At 44.7% G+C, this 25,985-nt stretch overlaps 1 protein-coding gene across 1 annotated transcript; it reads right to left on the bottom strand.

Annotated features, from left to right (window-relative positions):
- Positions 1-394: 394 nt before the first annotated feature.
- On the bottom strand, positions 395-25,616 carry ND-B16.6 (NADH dehydrogenase (ubiquinone) B16.6 subunit). Its single transcript, XM_065435621.2, has 4 exons — positions 25,460-25,616; positions 19,226-19,304; positions 18,720-18,791; positions 395-713 (listed from the first exon to the last, which is right to left on the bottom strand). Exons 1-4 carry the CDS (start codon positions 25,551-25,553, stop codon positions 503-505), a joined length of 456 nt encoding a protein of 151 aa, XP_065291693.1. The 5' UTR covers positions 25,554-25,616; the 3' UTR covers positions 395-502.
- Positions 25,617-25,985: the final 369 nt, after the last annotated feature.

Raw genomic sequence — 25,985 nt, 5'->3', positions numbered from 1 at the left:
GATTCAATAACGTAGATGATGTGAATGAAAAGCAGGTGCCAGACACACAAAAGCTCAAAGGAAACGGAAGCCACTTCATTGCATTTATTAGATGCTTCTATTTTCTCTGCTTCTAGCTCTTGTTTTCTTCTGTGTCTTCGCTATTATAGCAACAGACATCATGGACAGTTGCATTGATGAGTGTTGTGGAGTAATTATTGGAATTTACTGAGGCATTGGGAAAGCACTTCTGACATAAGACACCTTCCATTGATGTCTTGATAAATTATATGCAAGAAAGACTGCATGTACAATGAATGGCTGTCACCAGTGGTTTAACTGAGACATAGAAACTTGTGATACACTTTAGGATGGTCACTTGCATACAGGACATGGATTAAAAAAAAAAAGAAGAGACAGGCTCCAGCATTCTTTAATGAAAGTGCTAAAGTGGGATGCCTATTACCAAACAACTAACGAAATAGGCAGTGCCTCTAGCAAACAGTGAAAAAGCCACTGCAGATCAGTAGTTGGTGTCCCAGTAGTGCCAGATGTCGTAAGAGATCTTGGGGTCGGCGTGCGCAAAGAACTCGTCAGCGACAGGGTCGAGGTGAGTGTCGGGACTGATTGTCTTATATATGGGCTCTCCAAAGTAGGTGCCCACTACCCAGCCAGGGACATTCTTCATAAGCTCCCGCTCCTCCTCGCGGTTCTTCTTCAGCTGCTTCAGGAACCTGCCAAAGAAATAACTAAATAACACTCTCTTTTCATCACAGCAAATTGCGAATTCAAGTTGCTCAAAAGCTAAATTCAAAAGCAACACCGAAGACAACTGGGTACTTCGTTTGTTAGCCTCGCAAAATATTATGACAGATTGTTTACTCAGGCTTTATGCTCATTTCAGGGACCACTAAAGAGAAACATTATATAAGTTTAGACTCTCAAAATTCAATTTTGGTTAATTTTGTGGTAAGGTGTAATTATTAGATAAGAAAATTAAGGTCAAGTACTGGTTTTTAAGTTTCGTGCCAGGTCCTGCAATTGAAATCTGCAACAAATTTCAATATATTTTCGTGTTTGGGCTGTTGTTGGTGAGTAAAAGTTCTTGACACTAGCTGACACAAGAGCCACTGACACAATCAGTGGCTCTTTTAGAGTACAATGTAGTCCACCTTTATAAATAAATGTTTAACTAGACCTGAGCAGAGATTGTCAGCATCCCATGATGTTATTGTGAGCTTGTGCAAGAAGCATAGGGCAGCTGCGCTACCAGTCTTTCGTTTTTAGATATTTTCTTGCTTACCAAGCCTCTTCTCACTGCCGAAGCGACTTTTTTGGTATTAGAGAAGGGTAATACATAAGATACATAAGATAAGGGTAATAATACAGCTTGACTTATACCTTTTCTGTAAGATCCTTTTAAGTGCACACTCACTTAAGGATGAGAAAAGCTTTCTTGTACTTCCTATGCCCTTGATGACATATAAAGTACCAATCATGACAGGATATGCCAGCAGTTATTACACTGAATATAATTAGAGTTGCAGCACGGCTAGGTAATATCAACTTAGAAAGCTAGCATGCCCAAGAATAGCATACCCAAGCATACCCAAGTATTTTTCTTGAAAGCCTACTGAATGCACATGGGTGGCTGACGTTAGGGACCAAGTCTCACATATACAGGCCACGAAATGACTCCAGCTCACTAATTATTTCTTCATAGGTGGATACGAGTGTGTACTCGTACACCCTACCCTTGTGCAATTTTACTGCTACAGTCACTGACCGAAAATTCGGACATGCTTGGTAATTCATACTTTTCTGTGGTACCGCTGTTCGCCCCATAATAGACGCCATGCATAACAACTGATATTTCGGACCTTCTAGGGCTCACCATTCCATTTTTAGGACTCCGTACGCGCCAAACCTTTTGTTATTGTGGCTATGGCCAACTAACGCCAGCGCAGGCACCAGACTGTTGTGAGAAGTTATAGCCTCAGAGATCCTCAAATATGCTCAAATCTCTGAGGCTAGCACGTCATTCGCCTCGCCATCACCATTATTTTCTGGTTCCATTGCCGCTTTTTATGCTTTTTTTATGCACTGTCGACAGTAGGTAATATTGCGTGTGTCTACAAAAAGCGGAGCATGGCACCAACTCGACCTACACAGCTCGCCCTGGTGATGAAGCGCTGCAAGTACAAGACGATGACAATGGTTCAGAAGGCTGCTGTCTTACAGCTCGTACAGAATGGCTGGTCACATGTTGAGGTAGCCCGGGAACAGACTATCTCAGGCTATGTCAAGAACAAGGCTAAGATTCTTGGAGTAACTGAGTAACACTGAGTAACTGAGTAACATAACTTGAGTAACATGTACTATGGCCCAAAAGAAAAACCTCCTTCAAGCCACATACCTCCAACTTGGTGAGGCTGTGAATATCTGGCTAGGCACCACAGTTGCGCAGTGCATCCCCATATCTGGTGACCTGCTGAAGCAAAAGGCCGAGACCCTCGCGCTACAGATAGGAATCATATGCTTCAAGTTCTGTGACGGCTGGCTCTGCAACTTTAAAAAGCAATATGACCTCGTCTCGAAGAAAATGTGCGGCGAAAGTGGTGCTGTGGAGAACAGGTTGGTCGGGAATTACCACACGGACAAGCTGCAGGCCTTGTTAAGCCGCTACTCATCAGACATCTTTAATTGTGATGAGACTGGACTGTTTTACAAGCTTCTGCCAGAGAAGATGCTTGCCGTTTCTGGAGATCCTTGCCATGGTGGGAAGCATAGCAAGGAAAGGGTTACCGTTCTTTTAGGCGCAAACATGTCTGCAACTGAAGAGTTACCGCTTTTGGTTATCGACAATGTTTGAGGCACAAAAGCACAAGGTGCTGCTCTTTGTTGAAAACTGTGCTGCCCATGGCCTAATCAATAATTTGAAGGCAACTGAAATTGAATTTCTGCCATCAAACACCATGAGCAACTTCCAGCTCATGGATCGGGGCATCATCAAGCAGCTGAAAGTGTTGTACCGATCACGCCTGCTATATCGCGTGGTGCTGTGTGTCGACAGTGGCAAAAGTTACAGTGTGGATATGTAGTCAGCTATTCACATTCTTGCCGATTCCCGGAAGGCCCTGACGGCAGGCACAATCCACCGCCGTTTCAGCAACTCAGGATTTGTTTCCAGTGTTGAGTTGGATGCTGGAACTCGGGACCCTGCACCTTGCTGCCAGCCACTATGTCGGACATGAACAGAGATGAGCTGATTGAAGATGTGCGAAGCAGTGACATGCCAATTCCGGCCACAGCGATCTTTGGAAACTTTGCTGATGTGGACGGTGCCACAGTGTCCTGTACCGAAATTAATGACAAGGAAATGGCTATTCAAGTAGTTGCGCCCTTGGAAGATGGCTCTGACTCTGAGGAGAGCATACTGTGTACTTTGGGACCACTGAATGGGGAATTTGTGCAAGCCCTCACGGTGCTTTCGTTGTGCTTCAGGGAGGACATGACGCTTGCCCCTAATTCAAGCAGATTTGGTTCCACGCAAGTGGAATACCGTTCAACAACACACTGAACAGTTCTTTTTTTGGTCTCAGGTGCTGTAACAAGTAAATAAGTAAGTGTTTGCTCGCCAATTTGTTTTTTCGGACATTCGATAGTTCAGACTGTTTTGCGATCCCCTCAGAGACCGAATTATCGGTTGGGGACTGTATTTGTATGGTTTCATTCACCTTCAATGTGTGGATTTATGGTGCTATCTACAGTCCAGACTGCAGTACACCACAGTAACCCATGCAGTAATGAGCACAGCTCGTGTTTCGCATGAAGACGTTGGGCACAATGCTTCTTGAGAAAACTGCTACAGTAGATGGTTTATTAAGGCGAGAGCCTCAAGTGGCTCATGGGTCCAAAAATCTGATGTCCAGCATTATCGAAAATTGACAGTCCAGCATTATGGCACCAAAATTGATGGAAGTCGAATGCACGACCTTTGGTGGGAGTCAAACCCACAACCTTTGATATGAATAAAGGGTAAGGTAATCAAGACACAGTTAATTAATATAGAGTTAATTAAGGCAAATGAACCCATAATCTTTGGTGATAATCAAACCAACGACCTTTGGTGTTTATTAGGGCAAAATTAATTAAGGCACTTGAACCCATGACCTTTGGTTGGAGTTGAATCCTCAACCTTTGGTGGGACCAAAATTCAGTGGCACCAAAATTGATGATGCCACCATTGATGGTCAAAACCACGACCTTTGGTGTTAATTAAGGCACTTGAAGCCACAGCCTTTAGAGGGAGAAAACAAGGAATAGAAAGTAACAATGCGTTTGAATGAGGATGACAAGTAATTTAATAAATGTCCTGTGAGTGCAGAGGCTTTCACCTCCATTCTCTCTTTAGCGTATTCTGAAGTGACTGTCAACTTTGCTTGCATGTTTTGATCTATTGCACACATAAATATGGAATAAGTATGCATGCTCTCTTCCACAAAAGATGCAATAAAACGCAGCTGCACTCATATGTGGTGCAGTCAACAATAAGTGTGCATGCATCAACAAACAATATGCTTATTATGGACTTTTTACGGGCAGCAGTTCACACATGTGCCAATTGAGTTGCCAGCCATCTCCTTTCTGCATTTCATTATTAAGCCTTTCGACCCCTGCAGAACAGTGCATAGGTGACCTGTACAGAATGCCAACTACAATATACACCCAAAGCTGCAATTCACTTGAGTGTTCCCTCAAACGAGAAGTTTCAGACATAGTGAACCCACGCCAAGTCCGCAGAACCCTACTGCGCCAGGGTACGAGAGAGCCTCAGCCAAGTCTTATACTACATCACCTGCATCGTCTTCTTTCTAATGCTCTCAGATTTCTCCAAACATAACATAAACGAGAAAAGTAGAGGCCGACAGTTTCGGGTAAGTACCCCTCCGAGGTCAGACGAACGTAGAGAGGCTGCAGAAGAAACACCAGCACATGTGAACCTTTCATGACTACTGCTCCTCCATGTGTGTAATCAGTTTTCAGTGATGAAAACAGGAAAACACGTTTGTTTGCATTAAAAAAATACCAGACAAATTATTATGTAACTGCATTTTTGTTCAATGGCGAGCCACTGTCACCTGACTGTCATGAGTCACTGGCAAAGCACAGGCGAATAGGTGAAGATGATGCCGACACTGGTCAGCGAAATGGAGATGGACACATGATGTGAGAGGCATGCAAGAAAAAATGAAGAAAAAGGGGATGAAGGTGGAGGAGCTGGCATTGCTGACGTTGATGAGGAGCAAGGCAGACACATCTCCAGCTGTGCTCTGGGAAGCGGCAGCTTTGAGGACCAGGGACTGGCGAGGAGATGTCTGAGAGCTAGCCGGCGACAGCTCCAGCTCCTGAGCCCCAATGACGTCGCCGTGGCATTGCTCCACGGCTCCAGTCGAGCTCCATGCTGCCGGGACCAGCCACTGCCCAGTGCCATGGAGACCACCGCTTGGACATGTCAGCGGCACAATGGCTGACTGGAACCAGACTGCATCCTTTACCACGCAAGTGTCTGAAGAGGACAACAACTCCCTCATTCGCAACAAATGTCGCCGCCTGCGCCATGTTGGAACTACGCAGGCCGACATCTTTCGCCATGCCGGGCTGACGTTCACCTCTACTCTGACAGTGAGAACATTTGGTTTGTATGGACATCTCACTTGGCGAGTCAAAGCAGGAACAATATACAGCTAGTACTGTAGAAGTCTCGTTCAAGTATACGGTTTATGCCATGTGAGTTTCATTTGCTGTTCAGTTGTTTTGGGTTACAATTGTTTCATGGGATAAATTTAACGTAATTGCATAGTGTTCCTGTCCATTTCTGGTGCACTAAAATTTGTGACAATTGGTGAGCCTGCCAGGATTTACTTCCAGCCATGTCCCAATCTTTAGCGGTCTATAGACGAACTGGAATAAGATTATAGCCACGATTCGCGAAATCAAGCTGACTAAGAAGCAAGGCCTCCGACTAATAGATGAGGAAAGGAAACGCATTCATGATGCTAAAGTAGCTGAATGCGAGGCACTTCGCAGAGCTGATGAAAGGTGAAAACAGTACCTAGAAGAACAGATACAGACGAAGCGAGAATTATTGCCTGCTTTTCAACAAAGCAAGGAAGTGATGTTAAGCTAGGTGGCAGATGTGTTGGTGCGAGTGTGCAACAGGGTAGGGCTAAGATTCCAGAAGCAGTCAACATGATTTGCAGCACTCATAGCACAACTGAAGGGAAGCCTGGTACATGTGAGCTGTTGACACATACGAATCCCTGTGAATACATGCTAGTGACCAGCAAGGAAGACATTTCTGGCACAAACGAACGCAAGTGCAGAAGTTTCACGAGTGGCGAGAAAGAAGTGTGCATGAAGTAAGTAATGACAGCAGACAGAGAGATTGAGTGAGTAGAGAACACAGCGAAAGAGAAAGAACCGATAGAAGAAATACTTCGAGGAAAGGTAAAAGAGGAAGAAGATTCACAGAAGGTCGAAAGTAAGATTACATAATGAAACGTGTGCTTGAGAAGGTGTGGTGGTCAATGAGAAAGAAAATGAAGCCGGAGTTAGTATATCAGAGCCATTCAGAGCTGTATAGGAAATGCGGAGGCATAGGACAGACAGGAAGGTAGACAGAAAGTAGAAAACCGTGGAAATATCAAAAGCTGCAGAAAAAAGAGTGCAGACTTCTTGAGTAGAGTGACTTAAGTCCTAATGGTAGTTGATTCTGAAGATAACAAGCAGTGTATATTGTGTTTTTCTGTGGAGAGAGCTGTGTTAAAGTACATTTAGGAGATTAGACGTTGGGTGCCGTGAGGTGATATATGGACAGAGGACGTGAAGTGGTGTTGTCATTGTTCCTTGAGAGCTTGGTGCAACAAGTCTGAGGTGTGCAATGAGCAGTTTTTTGTGCAAAAAACTCTTCAAATGGGGGCCCATGTCACGAGTCACTGATAAAGGATGTGCAAATATGTGACGAAGACGATGATGCCTATCAGTGAAATGGAGATAGACACATGATGAGAGAAGCACGTGAGAAAAAAATGAAGAAAAAGGGGACGAAGGAGGAGGAGCTGGCATTGCTGACATGTACGAGGAGCAGGGCAGATGCATCTCTAGCTGTGCTTTGGAGATGGGAAGCGGCAGCTTCAAGGACCATGGACCAGCGATGGCATGTCTGAGAGTTGGTGAGCGACAGCTCCCGAGTTCCGATGACATCACCGTGGCAATGCTTCATGGCCTTGGTCCAGCCCCATGCTGCCATAACCGGCCGCTGCCAAGTGCGATGGAGGCAATCGTATGGTCACATCAGCGGCTTGTACAACACCCGACTGGCCGAACCACGTCATGTGCCACGCGGGTCTCGGAAGAGAACAACCCCATTGCCCGCAATGGATATTGAGGCTTACGCTGCATCGGCACTACGCAGGCCAATGTCTTACGCCACGCCAGACTGACATTCACCACTACTCTGACGGTCAGAACATTAGATTCTTATGAACGTGTCACTTCGTCAGTCAAAGTAGCAACAATATACAGCTAATATCTATTTTGTTTTTCTTATGTACGAGGGAGAATCAGAAAGTCCTTACCCCTATTTATTATTAGCCAAAATAAAGTCATCATCATCATCATCAGCCTGGTTACGCCCACTGCAGGGCAAAGGACTCTCCCATACTTCTCCCACAACCCCGGTCATGTACTAATTGTGGCCATGCCCAAAATAAAGTACATACAGGTAATTACAAATATATGTACTAGTCTACGTACCTTACACTATTTTTCCACATAGTCCCCACACCAGTTCAGAACTTTGCCCCATTGCAGCACTAAATTTGAGATGCCTCTGTGGTAGAATTCAGTCTTCCCAAATGCTCATTGTCAAGCGAGTCTTCATGGGCTTTGAAAACTCACAACACCACCACCTCACACTTCTGAAAGCGAGACACCTTTCCCCATACATGGGTTGCATTTCCCTGTAGATTTTGATGGGCGTTCATTCCTTGCTTCATAGAAAATGAATCACATTTCATTGCTTGTACATTCTGAACATGCACAACCACCATCTTCATGAACTGACAGTTGTGCCGTGCTGTACAGCTACTGACAGATAAGGCCCGGCTGGTCCAAGAAAGGCCTGCTGAAAATGGATATGTTGACTTTGCATTTACAGCCGTAATTTGGCTATAAATAAATATTGGCAATGACTTTCTGATTCGCCCTTGTATATAGCTAGCTTTGTGGATGTCTCATGCGAGTCTAGGGTTTACACTGTGAGAGTTTCATTTGCTGTTCATTTGTTTTGGGTTACAATTGTTTCAAAAGATAAATGTTCTTTTACATATTTGCATTGTGCTTCTGTCCATTTCTGGAGTGCTGAAATTTGTGAATGAGACTGTGCCCATGTCTGGTATGGGTGGATAACAGCACATGTTAACGGGATAATGTTGGGGGATATATAGTAGTTGAATGTTGATATAATTTGACACATACACTGAAGTAAGCCTGAAATGTGTCTTGCTGATATCAGCATGTATTGAATATACATTCAAACCATGCGATAATAAAAGCCCTCAGCAACGAAATTCTTGCAACAACGAAATATTTCGGTGTTCCCTGTGGAGGTGCATAGGAGCACATGTATTTCATATCCCTCAACAACGACACAGCTTCTACCGGCAGCCTCGCGATACTGAAAATTTCTGCCGTAGCGGGTCGCAAGTTTTCTTTGCGTGGTCTCAAGATAACATCAAAAAGTGAAATCCTAATAAAAAATGTGCTAAAACGTGTTTTTTAATCACTTCAGAAACTTGTTTGCTACCACCTGTTGTTGCTTGCTTAGAGGCTAGTTGTAGCGCATAACCCGTGCTTGCTGGCAAACATACGATGCTGCTTTCGGTATCTGGCTGCGACTCTGACAGATGCGGCCAGGTGATTTGCTGCATACCTCTCGTCCTCATCGTGCTTGGCCATTGTGTGCGGCAGTAAGTCTTGCAAAATGCCTCCTCCAGTTAAGAAACGCAAGTTTCTCATGCTCTTAGAGAAATCTCAAATCATCGTGGAAGCAACCAGAAAAAAGAAGATGGATATCGCTGTCAAGTTCGGGATACCATGCAGCTCCCTGTCACCATTTTAAAATCCAAAGATAGCATCTTGGCGGCGTTGGAGAATGGAGCACATGGGGAGCACAAGACTGTGGCCGCTCCGGTTTTTGAAGACGTGGACCAGGCTGTGTACAAGTGGTTCCTGGAAAAGTGTGCAAACAGCATACCACTGGCTGGCAGATTGTTGCAGCAGAAAACATTCGTCGACTTTGCATGCCTTCTGGAGCACAATGACTTTAAAGCGAGCGCTGGCTGCCTGAGCCGTTTTACAGCATGACACAACATGGCTGCCAAAGTGATTTCTGGAGAATGCACAAGCGTTAACAAGGAAGACACAGTAAAGTGGATGCAAGAGACTCGAGAAGCCATCATGGATGAGTGTGAACCCCATGACGTACACAACGCAGATGAGACAGAATTGTTTTAGGAGATGCTTCCGTCGCGGACACTAGATTTGAAGGGCCAAAAATGTCAGGGTGGCAAGCAGAGTAAGAAGTGCATAACAATTCTCTGCGCAAATGTGGGACGGCTCCGATAAGCGTCCGCTCCTCACTGGCAGGAGCAAGAAGCCACGGTGTTTTAAGGCGCACGGTAGGCTGCTCGTTGAATACACGGCCAACCAAAAAGTGTGGATAGCACGCGCTATCTTCGCCACCTGGCTGGAAGCCTTCAACGTGAGCATGCAAAGCGCAGGCAGGACAGTGTGCCTTTTCGTGGACCACTGCGCTGCCCATTATCTTAATGCCATTTTTACGGACGTCCATCTGGTATTTTTCCCAGCAAACTGCACCTCGTTCCTTCAGCCTCTTGACCAAGGGGCCATCAGAAGCTTGAGATGTGCCTACCATCCAAGGTTTATGCAGAGGATGCTGCTGATCATCGAGTACAAATGCACGACGGAGGTGGACTTTTTCATGGCCCTAGAGATGGTTGCTGCAGCATGAATGAAAACAAAAGCGAGCGTGATCAAAAACTGCTTCGAACACGCGAGCTTTAACGGCTGCATCGTCAGAGTCTGAGTGACCAGCAGCAGAAGATGGTAGAAGTGTGTCTGCTGACGCGGGCGAACTTTCCACACTGAGCAAGGCATGGGTCTAAACGACTTCCTGTCTGTCGGTGATGACTTGGTTGTCCATGAGGAACTAACGGATGACGCCATATTCAGCAGCGTGCGGGGCACTGACGACAGCAATGATGGCGATGAAACCGTGACCAAGCAAGCGAGCCCGCGAGATGTGCTCGATGCACTACACACCGTGCGGTCATTCCTCGTGATGCATGATGATGACATGGTCATGTAACTATTCTGTTGTCACAGACCATCACGCGCTTTGCTGGTTATACTCATTGAAAGACCCTACAGGAAGACTTGGTCACTGGGCCTTACGCCTCCAAGAATATTCGTTCTCTGTCACCTACAAATCTGGCCGACTACACAAGGACCTGACTGCCTGTCTCGCTACCCGGTAGACGAGCCTGACGCCGCCGACAGTAGTACCGCCGACGGCATTTTCTCTGTGTCTGCCTTCGCTAACATCGCCGATGAGCAGTACCGAGACCTATCGCTGCGAGTACTCATCGAGCGTCTGCACTCTACGCCTACCGACGCATCCGTTCGCCAATATGTCCTTCAGGGCGGCATTCTGTACCGAAGGAACTTCCTCCCTGATGGCCCTGATCTTCTTCTTGTCGTGCCAAAGCATCTACGACAGACTGTGCTCTTTGAGATGCATGACGCACCCACTGCAGGACATCTTGGGGTAACCCGCAGGTACGACCGTGTCCGCCGCCGCTTCTATTGGCCTGGTCTCGCTCGCTCCGTCCGACGCTATGTTGCTGCCTGTGATCTCTGCCAGCATGGGAAAACACCTCAGGTGCTACTTTCCGGTCATCTCCACCCGATCGCCATCCCTGTGGAACCGTTCTTTTGTGTTGGATTAGACCTCCTCGGTCCCTTTCCCACGTCATCCTCTGGGAACAAATGGGCAGCCGTCGCAACTGATTACGCCACCCGATACGCTATCACGCGGGCTCTCCCTACAAGTTGCGCCACTGACGTCACGGACTTTCTCTTGCGTGACATTACCTTAGTGCATGGCGCCCCGCGACAGCTGCTTACTGACCTTGGTCGTAACTTCCTCTCGAAAGTTATCGCTGACATTGTGCGTCCTTGCTCTATTCAACACAAGCTGACTACCTCATACCATCCTCAAACCAATGGCCTGACAGAGCAGTTAAACCGTACTTTTACCGACATGATGTCCAAGTACGTTTCGAAGGACCACCACAACTGGGACGTTGCCCTTCCTCACGTCACATTTGCTTATAATTCTTCCCGGCACAACACCGCCGGATTTTCTCCATTTTATCTACTCTACAGCGGCGAACCGACCCTGCCCCTTGACACGGTACTTGCTCCTGCTGCGATCTCAACAACCGAGTATGCGCGCGACGTCATCGCCCTCGCCGACCATGCATGCCAGCTTGCCCGTGCTCGACTGACGAACTCGCAAACCACGCGGCAGCGACAGTACAACGCCCGCCACCGTGATGTGCAGTTTTCGCCTGGTTAACTCATGCTCCTGTGGTCGCCCTCTCGTCACGTCGGGCTTTCAGAAAAGCTCCTTTCACTATACACAGGGCCCTACTGCGTGCTGCACCAGGTGACGCCTGTGACGTACGAAATTGCTCCTGTGAGCTCAACCTCGTCATCTACTCTGGCATATAGTGATGTCGTGCACGTCAGTAGGCTCAAGACCTACTACAATGCTTCAGACTCTGGCCTTTAGTCGCTCCGGGACGGCACTTTTGCTGCCGGGGGTAGTGCTATGGGATAGTATTCCCAAAGACGAAGAGCCGAGCAGTAAGAAGACGACTACGACGATTAGAAGCTAGCACAGGCTGTTGCCTCTTGGCCAAGCGCAGCGCATTTTCTTGTAAATATACTTGTACATAGCTTTTCGTCTGCATCTTCCTACGTAACAATATTCTGAGTTGTGAGGATTGAGTGTTAAAACTCCTCCAAGGAGGCCTTGGAGAGCAGACCAAGATTAAGTATTTTTTCAATAAAACATGAGTCCTCTGTTATGTAGCACCTTTTTGTCTGCCTTCTCTCATTTTCGCAATAACGAAATTCTCGCGAGAGCGAGAAAAACTGCTGTCCCTGACGATTTTGTTATTGCAGGGTTCAGCCGTATGCTTATTGTAAAGATAGCACATAATGAAGATATTTTTTGAGTCGAATACAATGTTGTTGCAACCGGGTTTGACTGTATTTGGTTGTATGGTCCTCAGATTTTGGGCAATTGTGGGAGCACATGTATTCCCTTACTATCAGCACACTCTAACAGCAGAACAAGGGCCTTGAGAGGTGCCATCGTGTGGTGCCAGCCTGCGCAGTGTTTGTTTTCCTACAGATTGGTTTTTGTGCAATTCAAGAAACTGTCACAATACAGTCGACTTCCTTCATTTTAGTTTTTAGACTGCCGTGCATTTCAACTAGCCCTAACTTTTGTTATTATTTGTTATTTCAATCTTAAAATTGGCTTTCACTGGATAATCAGAACTTGATCAGTCAACACGCATGTGCCTGACTCCTATGGTAACCCCAATAGCGACCCCTCTAGTGGCAGTGTCTGTCTTGGCGGAGCTTAGGGCACAGTGAATGCATTTAACACGTCATTTCTCTTCAAGATGCCTATTAAGTGCCTGCCTTAGGAATACTTTCAAGCAATACCCCTAGCTCAAAATGCCCGATTGTTGTGCTTACCCAATTATAATACACACCTTTTATTAAAGGGTTTAGAGGCCTGAGGATTGCAGCACTGTGCAATTGGACACGAAACCAAAATCGCCCTCACAGTGTTTGTATGCTTTACAGCATAACATGTTTGTATTGTGGAAAATCAGACTTTTAAAAAAATTTCCTGTGAATCCGACTTAAAAAAACCGGCACCCTTTCTGCAACAAATATAAGACCCTTGGCCATTTGTCTTGCTAAAAAACCAAGTGCACATTAGATTTCTACTTTGTTTAGGAGCTTCAATGTCATTTCTGTGCTAGTTTCCAGTTCAGGACACATGAAAAGTAGGTGCACTTTAGAATCGGGCAAATACTTTTAAATGAATCAGCAGTGTGTTCTGGTGATTTTTCTGCATCTTGTTTCATTTGACCTGCTGCATAATTTGATCGATTTTATCAATCCCATTGGTACTGAATTAACGGAAGTCGACTGTACAGGAGAGTGCCAAAATGACAGAAATGTGACAGGACAAGCCAGACTGATCTTAAAGTTTCCGGTTGCAACAGTCGCTACCACTTGTGCGAAGTAGAGCCCCTCATTGATGTTTTCCGTCGAGGAGTGCATGAAGGGGTTTGGTGTGAAGAACCTTAAATGTGTTGGAATTCTTAGTGTACCTTACGCATTTTCCAGGTGCCGCATGCATGCGTGCGTGTGCGTGTGTGTGCACATTTGTGTCTAACCATCTTCCCGCCTACCTCGGTCACTGGGTGGTCCGTGGTTGAATGGTCAGCGCATCAGGCTGCTGTGGTGAGGTAACAGGATTTGAAACCAACCATAGGATCAATTTGGGTCACTGAGCATGTGGCAATGTATACAAACATGCCTCTCTTCCAAAAAAGCTCTTTCACGCTCACGTGCACCACTGTAGATGAAGGATTGGGTACACACCGCTGTTCGAAGAAACTCTGACACCAGCTTGCAGCACCAGGTTTGTGCCACTCGGTCTGTGCTAGTCTTCAATGAACCTCTTTGATGCCAACTTGGGTCACCGGGTTTATGCTAGTAGGTGTGCGCTGCTCTTCAATAAACGTCTCGCTAACTTGGGTCACTGAGTATGTGCCACTGAGTGTACAGCAAGAGATGAAATAATTCAACATCTGCAAGAGCCGGTGTGTCACACTTTTCTTCTTGTCTCAAAGGCCACGTGCAGACTTCTCGGCAGCACTACTGGAACCACTGGATGGTTCAGTGTGTCCAGAAAGAAGTGCGACAGCAGCCTGGTTGCTGCATGATGCATATTTTAGTGTTTGCATGTGCCGGTGCGCCACGCATTTCGGATGCCAACCCCAGGTTTTGGAGCGGTGGCACTAGGTAGCACCAAGTGCTCTTAAGGAAGCACGGAAGAGGAGTCCCGCTGCAGTACACGCCTCATACATAACTCCATTTGATGGTGGCAATACACTGTGTAGCTGTGTTGTTTCACTGCTAATGCAATACCATCGACAGTCATTGTGAGGTGGGTTCGGCTAAATTATTTTTGTATCCAAACTGAGTCTGATCTGCGACAAGTGTGATCCCACAACATTGAAAGACCGAGCCTTAGATGAAAGAACCATCGTCTGCGATTGTGAATTTAAGCCTCAATTCACACAGTGTGTTCCAAACAGGTCATCGAGACTTTTTGTGATTGGCCCCTGTTATAAAAAAGAAAAAAAAAAGCGATGGCCATACCATGCCAGGGTTCTCCCTAGAAAAGTTTGAGATGTGGACATTTAAGGATCAGGGGTGTAGGAGGGAGGAGGAGGCGAGGCAAAGGAGCATACTGAATAATGACAACACAACAGATGTTCGAGTACGATCCCACAGTGCAACAATGACTATTTCTGCACTCCGTACTTACAATAATACCATGTTAGCTTGAACTCACATATCTTGAAAAAACGGTAAAGTCGAAATTTTTGGGGCACCGAACCATTTCCCATTAGTGCCGTGTATTTATTGCACTTCATCTCAAAGTACTTTTGGACCAAATTGCGGTTACCTGGAAACCTTGACTGAGAGTGGAACAAGAATTTCGCCACCAGTACATTTAACAACAAGCTTTGCGCAGAGCTGCCAAGCCAAAGCGGATGCTTTCCCCGGATTTGAAGTCGGAACCTAGCTGCATAACTTTGTGTCAAGCAACAATGTGGCCTGTCACCTGACGGGAGAGACATGCGCAGCGATAGGCCCTGCAAAATAGCATGATTGACACCGTTCATTTTCTTTGCTTTATGCAACGCATGTGATTTACCACAACAGGTGTAATTTCGATTTTAATTGTATTCTACGCAGTGCAGTGCAGTGCACGTAACACAGACTTACTGAGAACAGTGTCACAGAAAGTGACAAGCACTTTCACGAGTATGCGCTATGGGAACATACCAGTGACAGAGGAATTTACCGACACTGAAATCGCTGGGAAGGCTATAAACGAAGGGGTCAGTGAAGATGATGGCGACAACGATGAAGGACCTTGAAAGGTGTCGACATCAGCTGAAACAAGAAACATGCTTTGCTTGCTGAGAAATGAAGTTGAGTGCAGCGGCGGGAACAATCGGCTAATGCGATATGTGAAGCAGCTCGAGGACGCCTTTCCAGGTGCAAGTGTTCAGTATAGCACCCTGGACCGCTACAGTGTTCACCACTACAGTGTTCTAGAGGTCTAGTACCGCTATTGCCTGTGATTACTGCCAGCTTCCTGGCCTGCGTTTCTGGCTCGTGAGCATGTGCGGCTGCTTCCCACCGGCGTTCATGCATTTACATAACAGTACACTTGTGGAAGCCAGCTCCTCGCGCTCGTAGCTTCCACTGCATTGGCACAGAAAGTTGACCCCAAGTACAGAAAAACTGAAGCCTGAGAGGTGGGCGATGGTAGGTGGTTGGCCAGAGTGGTAGGCGGCAGAACCACCGCCACCCACTAAGGGGAGAACCCTGCATACGTACTGGTGCATGCATTTGAAAAGTAATTGTTGATGTTCTTTAGTGCAAGGAGCAGCAATGCCCAAAGTATGACTGACATTGCGGAATTCTTAAGACGCGTGAAAGTCACAAATCTTTAATGCTACATGCACGAGAAGGAACACAAACTTTGTATTGTATTGTACGTGCTTTTTTTTTTTGTGAAGTCATTAACCGCTTCATGCCCGATTTATCTTGAACATGAGCAAAATACTTCAAACCTCATGGTTTATTTGGCTTTTGCCTTTACACTAAAAACTACACTGGAAAACTTCATTGTGTAGCTGTATTCTAGAGATTGCTAAATTCTTAATTCAGGATACTGGGCATTTGGTCCTTCTTTGGCCAATGCTGAAAAGTTATGCAGATGAGAACGTACTTAAATAATGCCCGGTTTTTGCCTTCCTAAATGCTTTCTATCTTAAGAAAACCTGTGAATTCTGTCTTGCTGGCTCAAGTGCTGATAGAAATTGAAGAAGTTCTTGTGTTTACTGAGGCAGAGAAGAACTTGCAGCACATGAAAAATGTCTGTTATTTACAGTTCGGTTGTTTACATCTCGGCCACATGCCTTTTACAAGTGGCCAGTGGCCCCTGCTCTCCTCCTAATGGCCGCAGTTGGAACTCTGTGGCTCCATGAGACCGCTCCTCCTAGCCACTAGGAATGTTTTCATGGATGATGACAGCCCTCTGCTTTAGAGTGGTGTAGTTTTCCTCTTAGAGAGCATGCTACTTCATTAAAAAGAAAAAAAGAAGAAAAAAAGAAAAAGAAACTCTGAAATACTCAACCAGAGTCTTCACAGTTTCACCCACAGGCAGGTTATTGCCCCTGTGGCATGTCGTATTGCTTAATCCAGGATGTCATCGTCCACTCCGTTTTTATATTGTTAAGAGGTATGCATTCAGAGTGATTGCAGTTTTCATGTTCATCATCACTGGCTGTATTGATTATTGAAGATGTGTCTTGAAGCCTCTATGTGTATACAGTAATTGAGGTCATAGAGCTGGATTCACACGGACGAGACAACAGGATGTATGCTATGTGTATATACTCCTCGTAACCTTCACTGCCGAGACACCTGTCAGCGCTATTATCTACCAGTGGAAGATGGTGTCCTCGGCCTACTTGATCCACCAAAATAATGTGCATCCATTATGTGAAATGAGCACACCACCTTGGAATTAGTTCGATCCGTTTTCCAAGTCATGCACCCACGCACAAATGTAAACAAAGTACATGGAAATGACACGACACGCTGAGTGTTGCATTGGAGCAGAGCCCATGAAATTGAGGATTCAAAGCACTGCCAGTGTCATGACAACAGGTGTCAACGGTCTGCCTGCCCACCTCATTTTCCCAGCATGGCTAAATTGTGTCACTATTATGTGTTTGCCTATTGTGGGGTCAATTCTCACCTAACCGCGAGAGTACAAAAGAAGATATAGATGTTGAGGTGTACGAGAAAAACTAATTTTGTTTTACAACCAGCCTCATCTCCTATTCCTGTAGACAACAAAGCAAAAAGTATGAGATCGCACATGCTAGATTACAGCATAGTTGTCTCGATGCATGCTCACTTCTCATTTGGATTATTGCCTAAAAGTGGCGATCCAAAATTTAAAAAAAAAAAAGATGCCGTCTCTGGAGAACACACAAAGATAAAAACCAGTCCATAATTTTTGTCCACTAATGTGGAGTCGCCGATTGGTCAGTATTTCAAAAATTTACGACACTAGGCAGTAAGGGGCTATACCAAGAAAGGAGAGCCAAAGACAAAAGGCCAATGAAGAAATGCATTTATATAGTTGCAATGATAGTTGTAAAGCTCACTTGAATGCTCTGAAACTCTAGCCCTACCTGCACCCTTTCATGCACCTAGCTTATAACTCTGGACCGTTTCTTTAATGCCAAGACTTGCACAGTCAGTGTACGTGATCTGTACACAGTAGAAGACCTGTGCATCGTGATTTATACCCCTGTCACACTGGGCGTGAAAGTGAATGTACAAATCATAGGATGAACTAGGAAGGTGATGTCAACATTTGCAGTTAGACTTGTATTTATATTATCCCTAAGCAAGGTGCTAAACATTCTGATGCACACGGTGTTCATTTCCAATGGCATATTCTGAGCACACCAGCAGAGTACAGCGGCACCATTGCAGAAAGGGCCCGCTTTCCACCCGAGCACAACATACTTCACAGTATTCTAGTACACTACAGTTTCCCCTTCTTTCTGATGCTTTCCTTTGAACGCTGCCATAACACCTGATCTTGCGTCCCCAAGTTTCACCAAGCTGGTTTTTCTGACTTGGGTGTGTTTGTAGGGTTGCAGCATGCGGCCCGTACTATTGTTGGTCGTTGCGATGACTACTTATTCTCTGTGCATGTTCCTTTGTGTGTTCTTAGTCTCTGTTTCACTACACTTTGCCAAGTACAGTATAAAATCTTCAGTTTACAGTCAATGCTTGTGCCAACCTCTTGCTTGTCTGTCTCCTGCACTGTTTTCCCTATAGATCTTGACCAACTAGCCCATGTCTACATTTGTACAACTTTACAACTCAATGGTTGCAAGTCTACATGCAAATATTTAAACAACTCTAGCCATACAATCTATGAAATTGAGTATAATGGATTCAGTAAAAACAGATTCTGATGGAGAGTGGAACAGGTCATGATGCAAAAGGGAGGCACAATAAGGAATGGGCTTCAAAATTTTCCAATGCGGTGTTGCTTATAACACCAGGCAATGATTATACACATACAGACAACCTGACAATTAAATAGCTCACTGGCCCACATGTGTTACAGTAGCGAAGATGAATATGCTGTGAACAATTACACTTACATTCTGTCTCTCTCAGCAAGCAGAAGAGGCTGTAGTGCATTATGCCCATCAGCAGCTTCAATCTCGATCAACCTGGAATAAAAATGCATAATTCAACAAAATCATGTGTAGAGCGCCCTTATCAATCATTAGACACAAACATTGTTTAGTCCACAGAAATGTACCAATGACAAGCAGCAAGCATGTTCTACTGTTTAGGTGCATGCTGCTGTTATGTTGAAAGCTGACAATGGTGCATTTGAAAGATTCAAAATAGTGAAATGTATTTACAAACCATTCACAAACAAGGTACTGTTCAGAAAACAAAGCAGTTTCAGATGATGCACTTGCGACAACGCTGCAAATTATCAATACTGCAATCTTCTGTCGAAGAGGCATAATAAATGTAATAAATGTGAGAAAAAACAAATGAATTATGGATACACACACTTGGTCAATCTGCAGTGAAGAAGTAGTTAAACAAGCGTAAGATTTTATGCATTATAAGATTAAGTAAGGACACTTACTTCTTCCTAACATACTGGTTCTTCAGCATGTACCACGAGAAGCCAGTAAAAACGGCAAAGAGCCCAAACAGCCTGTACCCTGAAAAAAAATGGGGGAAATGTGGTACTTCTTTGACAGGTGTATAATATAATGAAAAGAAACTAACCCTATGAGAGCTTGACAAGGACATTGTTCTAGTATTTATTTTTCAACAGCCTTTATCTTATTGGACAAAATGGAAGCAATGGACCCTTTGATGATCCGGCATTACCTTAATTGTATTTAAAGTTCATCTGAAACAAAATTTCACTTTGGCTAAATTGGTTATAAATCGGTAGTACATACTACTGGTGCAATCTTGCCAAAGCTGTATTGCTGGTAATTGTGTAATTTTCTTTGTAGCAGTTTTTAAGAACACCTAAGCAGACGATGCATGCACCCGGTGGTTAGCCGATATGTAAATCCCAGTAACTCGCTTCCTGAGATTTTTCAGCATCTCGTGGGCAGTTAAGGACAGCACCTAATGTTGGAGGTTACGACACAGAGCTGCGTGTTCTGGGGCATCACTTCTGGCAAGCAGTAATGACTAATGCGACTGGATTCCTTGGATGGCATAGTGGGACAAGTGGGCTGAGGGGGTGGGGGAGGGGGCAGTGGCAAAGGCACAAACAAAATTTAACATTTATTTAAAGTTTTGTTTATGTGATGGGGAACCCTTTTCAGAGCTCTTGAGTAAATCTGCACTTGCGTGTCGGCATTATTCTATGTGCTTCCAACACCACATGCACGAGAAAGCAATACAACATAAACACAGCGTGGTCAGTATGGTTTGGCTTATTGACTGGTTAGCCAATGCATTGAGAAGTTAACTGTAGCTCGATCGAGGAAACGGTATGAGCATTTGGTTAGCAATTCTAGAAGGGGTGCTATATTGAAGCAATCCCACTTACAAGTACACAGGTTAGCAAACACTTATATTTCTCTGTCAATGTTCTGTATCTTTGAAAATAGATGCTGTAAATAGTTTTACACATATAACAACAATTTATTTAATATTAAAGTTGTCTTTAAAATTTGGATCTGGTGTCATTGACATTATCGAGACATCATGAAATCAGTTTTCTGATGTCACACAGAAATAAGTCAATTGACAATTAAAAAAATATATACAAGGTGTCCCAGCTAATTGTAGCCAGAGTTTTAAAATATGCAAATGCCACATAGCTGGACCGAACCAAAGTAAAGTTGTTTGCCATCCTTTAGGGATACTCAATTTATTTTTGTCATCCTGCCTGATTAGACAATCAGTCTTAATTAATAAATCACTTTCTCAAATATAATTAGATGAAAAGTGTCACTGAGAAAATTGTAGAGCGACATGAAAAACTCTCTATACAGCTTTCTGTTGCTCAATATGTGCTACACAATAGTGTTTTTTCGAGCATGAAAGAAGCCTGAGAATACACGCAAAGTGCCTCAAGCAACCAGTCATGCGGCCGTTCAACATGCACCCTATGCATGGTACATGGGCATTCTTGCATTACACCCCCACTGGAATGTGGCTACTGTGGCCGAGATCGAGCCGGCGCCACCGAGCTCAGCCGCGCACCACCACTGAGCTTCCGGGGTGAGTTGTTAAAGTGTGCAGTTAGCAGCTCATGCGCTGACCATTGTGCTTTGTGCAGCATTGACACTTGGTAACTTGCATAGGATTCCATGCCCCACACAGGCTCTGAAAGGAGTGGCATTATTGCATGCATTTCAGAGGCCAGAGTGGATGAAAATGACAGTGTGCGCATAGCAAAGATGTCACACTTAAGAAAGGTGCATTGTTCACTTGAGAGGCTGTTACTGTCATTGCAAATGAGTTGAGGGCTTGGCAGAGTCGCTGAAGCCGCCAATAGTAGCCCTTCCTACCCCCATTTTGTGGTTTTTTTCTTGGTGTGTGGCGTGTCACTACTGGCTATGTCTTGCATAGTGGGTGGATAGCATGACATTGGTAGGTGACAACTACAACACTGTCACTGCTGGCAAGGAGAGTAGATGATCTGAGAAATTAAATTATAAGGTTTAAGGTCACAAAACTGCACGGTGGGTTATGAGAGACGCTTGTTGGAGGGCTCTGGATTAATTTTTACCCTGACCTTAAATGGCTTCCATTTAGCATTCTGCTCAACGCAGTCAGGAATTAAACACGGGGCCTCATGCTCAACAGCGTTATCCTAGAGACACTGAGGCACCGCAGATGGGCATGCGAACTTTCGTTCGTTTGCAGATCTTCTCATGTCGTATGTAGGTGTAATAGTGAACGTGATTGTCACTGTATGTTCCACTCACTGCATTTGTTTGCAATGCCTAAACCGTGAGGCCTTATAATGCAGTTCTCAAGTACCGCAGCACCTGACCAGCAGCTCAGGAATGTCCAACCATGGAATGTTTGGAGGTGGCACCCTCTAGGAGGAGGCAAGCTTTGCATATGATAAGCTGTCAAGGCTAGTTGACATGAATGAGGGAGGGAGACAGCTGGAGGCCACCATCATGTTCATCAGCATGTACTTCAACTGCAGCCTGTTAAAGAAAGTGGCAGTTTTGCCAGAAGGCGAAGTACTGAAACTGATATCAAAGTTTAGCATTGTGCTCGAGCTCCTTGCACAGTGTTCTAACAATACGTGGAGGCGACATGACGTGGTTAGGCATGGGAGACAACTGCATATCATATTGATCGCATATAAAGACGGGGACAGGGGAAAAGAACACAAAAACACGGGCGATGTACCGCCCGTGTTGTTTTTGTGTTCTCTTCTACTGTCCCCGTCTTTATTTGCCATCAATATGATATGCAGTGAACACCAACTAGGCCGAACTGAAGTTCTGGGCACAACTGCTGTTGCATAGCAGGAATAGTGCCCTCGTCGGTAATAAGAATACCACAACTGTGGCGCAATGAGGAATGCCGGCAGTGGTATTACAGGTGTGGCATCTTGATTGTGCATGAGATGAGACCAATGGAAAACTGTCACCGACTGTCAGTGCTGCTTGACATTTCCTATCTATTCCACTCAGACCAGTGTATGCACCACGGTGTTAATATGCGCACAGTTCTTCAGCAATCCTACTGCGTGTGCACGCAATGCTCAAGACAGCAGTGGAAGCCAGAATGCTGCCCGGGCTCCGGCATAGCCAAATGCATAATACGCCTTTGAAGGCCTTCTAATCCTCATAGCATAGGCCATGCATGCCCCACTGATACCTGAACAGCTCGATGGCCCCGATGCAAATGGCATGAATGCACCTCGAGTGTTCATATAACTGGTACTGAAATAAAACAATGTGAACGCCAAGTGGGAGCCTTTGTCTGGGCATCTTGGTGGATAGCTTGCAGTCATCTGGTTTGAAGTGCACATTTCGGCGGAAATAATAATGAGAAATGTGCTTAATCTAGTGAGTTTTTAGTCACCTTAATGACCGTTACCATTTTGCAGTCTGAGTGACTTTTTTAGTGGCATAAATTGGCAGTAAACTGGCCTGACAAAATTCCTCAACAGACTTTGGGTAAGTTGAATGCTTTGCACCATCTCATCCCAAGGGAGATTACCTGTTTTTATTTGTCACCATTTATAAATACATGCTAAAAAACTAATTAGTGCGCCATCTGGCAGCCTGCCGGCTGTTTGTATAGGCAAATCACAACCTTGAGATCCGACACCCTTTAGGTAACTGGGGATTTACAATTACTACATTGTAAGCAATGAAATGAAGGGGAGACATGAAACAACAGGATCCCCTCCCCCATGAATGGACTATCAATTGAAGTTGTTTTTTTTTTATTGGAAACAAGCATTTTATAGAAACGCCAAGCTTCTTGTGCAAGCTTGACATAATTACATGCCATCACCTCACTACCTAACAAAACACACCGGCATCAAGATAACATAATAGTCATATCTAACAGAGCAAGTTTAATGTCCAGAAGGGCCAACGATGGCTGGCTCACGCACACAGATAAGCTTTTACTAACTATGGATTGTTTTCCTTTTCACGCTCTGATCATTGACTTGCCAGTGCACCAGGCAATATAAAGATATAGTTTAAAAATAACGAGAATGTCCAGGAAGAACTAAATTATAAAAGACATAATTCCGAACAAATTATCACCATCACAGGGTTTGTACAGGCATTTGACTCGGAATTCAAGGACAATTCAAGGATGCCAAAGCTCAAAGTTCTAAGCAGGGGGAAATAAACCTTATTTGCAAATATGCACTGAAGAATACTGGTATCTCTTTCTCAGCTGTAATTTCTTACAGCTAAGCAGCTTCTGAGTGCATGCTTTAAGCTCTTCAGATGGCTTTTCTAAATTCACTTTCCCATTTTAATGATGTCGACAACCTTCTGGTGTGACAAAGACACTACACCCAAAGAAACTTGTCACATTAAAACCAAACGGCTGAAGCTTACTTTCCTCGAAGTATTTCTAGAGCCTATGGGTCGAAAGTGGAGCCATGATGCCTGCGGTGTGGACAAACTAGCTAAAGTACCAAAAAGTTGCATGCCTTGCTCTGGCTTGCGCAGCTCCACGATGGCAACGGAAATATAAACATGCTTTTTGTTGGTGGCTGTGCACACACTACCTTGAGATCGTCCAGCGAGAGTCTCAAATGAAAATATCTAGGATAGTTTCCAGTGATACAGTGCCCATGGCATAGCCCCTATGCAGTTTGTTACTCTGAAGGATCAAAAGTTGCCCTCAACCCGTTTTCAAAGAATTCAAGGAGCACATATATTTTCAATTAGTTTTAAGGGCCCATGAATTTCTTTTTCCAAATTCAAGGGTTTTCAACGATTTCGAGGAAGTGTACAAACACTGTCACCGTTATCTCTTCGCAACATTTTGCTAAAGATGGAGTGTTCTGGGTTGCAACCTAGTGACTATTCCAAAAAAGAAAAAGAAAGAAAGAGAAAAGCAATTGTGTATGCTCGACACCAAGAAATGTGGACCTTGCTTCTAAGGTAGATGGCAACTAACTGCATGGCTGAGGCTGCTTGACAGGAAGTGATGTGTCTAAGTTCGGTGGATTCATTGGCTATTTGTTATGCATGCCTGGCAGAGCATCGTGTGCCAAGCATCACTATTGCACCAAGCAACCCACCCAGCAAGCTAGCCGGGCTGGAAGCCTGCAGGTAGATAGGAAATCTTGGAGCGCTGTTCCTGCTTTGTGCCTAAACGAGCACACTAACTAAGTGGATAAAGCTCTTAAGGTGCAGCATACTGGTGGGAGCGTATTGCAAGCCTGCAACAGCATATTCCCAATAGCAGGGGTAGCGAGTGTGGAACATTGGTGAACAGCGCCGCTTCAGCGATGCTACTACAAGCAAGAAAAGGCAACGTTGCAGCGATGGACTAGACCAGTTGGCTTCCCATATGTTTAAAAAGGAACAGAAGAGCTGCACACTTGTCTATCACGTTCCTCTCCCTTTCTTTCATTCATTAAGACAAATTTTGTTCCATTACACCTATACCAGTACTATCTCCTTATATGCTGCGGTATTTAGCACCACCGCAGTAGTCGCTGATGAATATCCGTGTCTCATTATAGGTCAGAGTTCAGAGCGTTACGCTAGGAAGGTCGGAAATTGGCGACTTTCGCAGAACCAAATTTTTGCGGTCACACGAGTCCAAAAAGGGCAGCAAGTAGCCGGGTTGAAGGCATGAGGTAAAAGTTAACAATGTTAGCAATTTTCCTTTTACTGTTAAAGCCGGCGACAAATATCGGAAACTAAAAATCAGAACACATGCTACGCACGCAGCGTTAGTATACCTGCCGCAACTTCAATGAATAGTAATGACGTGCGATCTATGCTGAACGCATAAAATGCGCCGTTGTATTCATGCACTCTTCTAAAAGAAAATTTTTATGGGACTTTTTTTCAGCAGCACAATACCGAACACCCGGTTTGCAGGTAGTACAAAACTTAACACACGACTTGCTACCAGCACGAGCCAGTGCAAAAATTAACATACTATCATGATGGATTCCACCATAAATGACAGTTGAAACTTTTCTTCTACGGCTAGAAACTAGAGCCGTATAAAATGCGAAAACGAAATGCACGTCGGCGTTTCATTGGTATTTGCACCCTTGTGCTTTGAAGCATAGTCTCCTTCAAATGCCCTGTGCAGCACTGAGGTTCCGACGTCAAAGGTGGCATATACTGTTAGCTATGATGAATATTTTAGGTGTAACGAAACTCACCAGAAAGCAACACTTTGGCAGGAACACGTTTAAAATTGAAGGGGGAATAACCCCCTTCAGGAGGCAAATCCTGCTTAAAAGGCGGCGTCGCCATTCCACACAAGCCTTGCGGCGGCGCAAATTTCGGCTTGGATTGACTTGAAATAATACTTCGGATGAATGTTTCACGGCAAAACGTGAATGTTGTTGAATAACGTGGCCTTCGAGATTAATTTTTTTCACTTTGAGGGAGCCGTCGCTGAGTATGGGACACAATACCATAATTTTTATGATATCCAACTGTGAAAAAAAACGTCAGCTTTTTAAATTGATCTCAGACAATTCGAAATGTTCTCTGCTATATTATGTTATTCCCATGGTTATTCCGCATGCACCCTTCAGCGTTCAAAGCATGGTGGCCATGACGTAATGGCATTTGTGATCAAACAGCTGCTCACAAATAAAAAAAAAGTGAAAAACGTTTTTTTTTCACATCTTTGAGAAGGTGCATTGATGCGTATACCCCCTAGCGACGGCTCCATAGGAA

Source organism: Dermacentor albipictus, chromosome 2 (genome assembly GCF_038994185.2).
Source record: "Dermacentor albipictus isolate Rhodes 1998 colony chromosome 2, USDA_Dalb.pri_finalv2, whole genome shotgun sequence".
Lineage (NCBI taxonomy): Eukaryota > Metazoa > Arthropoda > Arachnida > Ixodida > Ixodidae > Dermacentor > Dermacentor albipictus.
The sequence above is the reverse complement of the archived record's forward strand: the minus strand, read 5'-3'. Positions and strand labels throughout refer to the sequence as shown.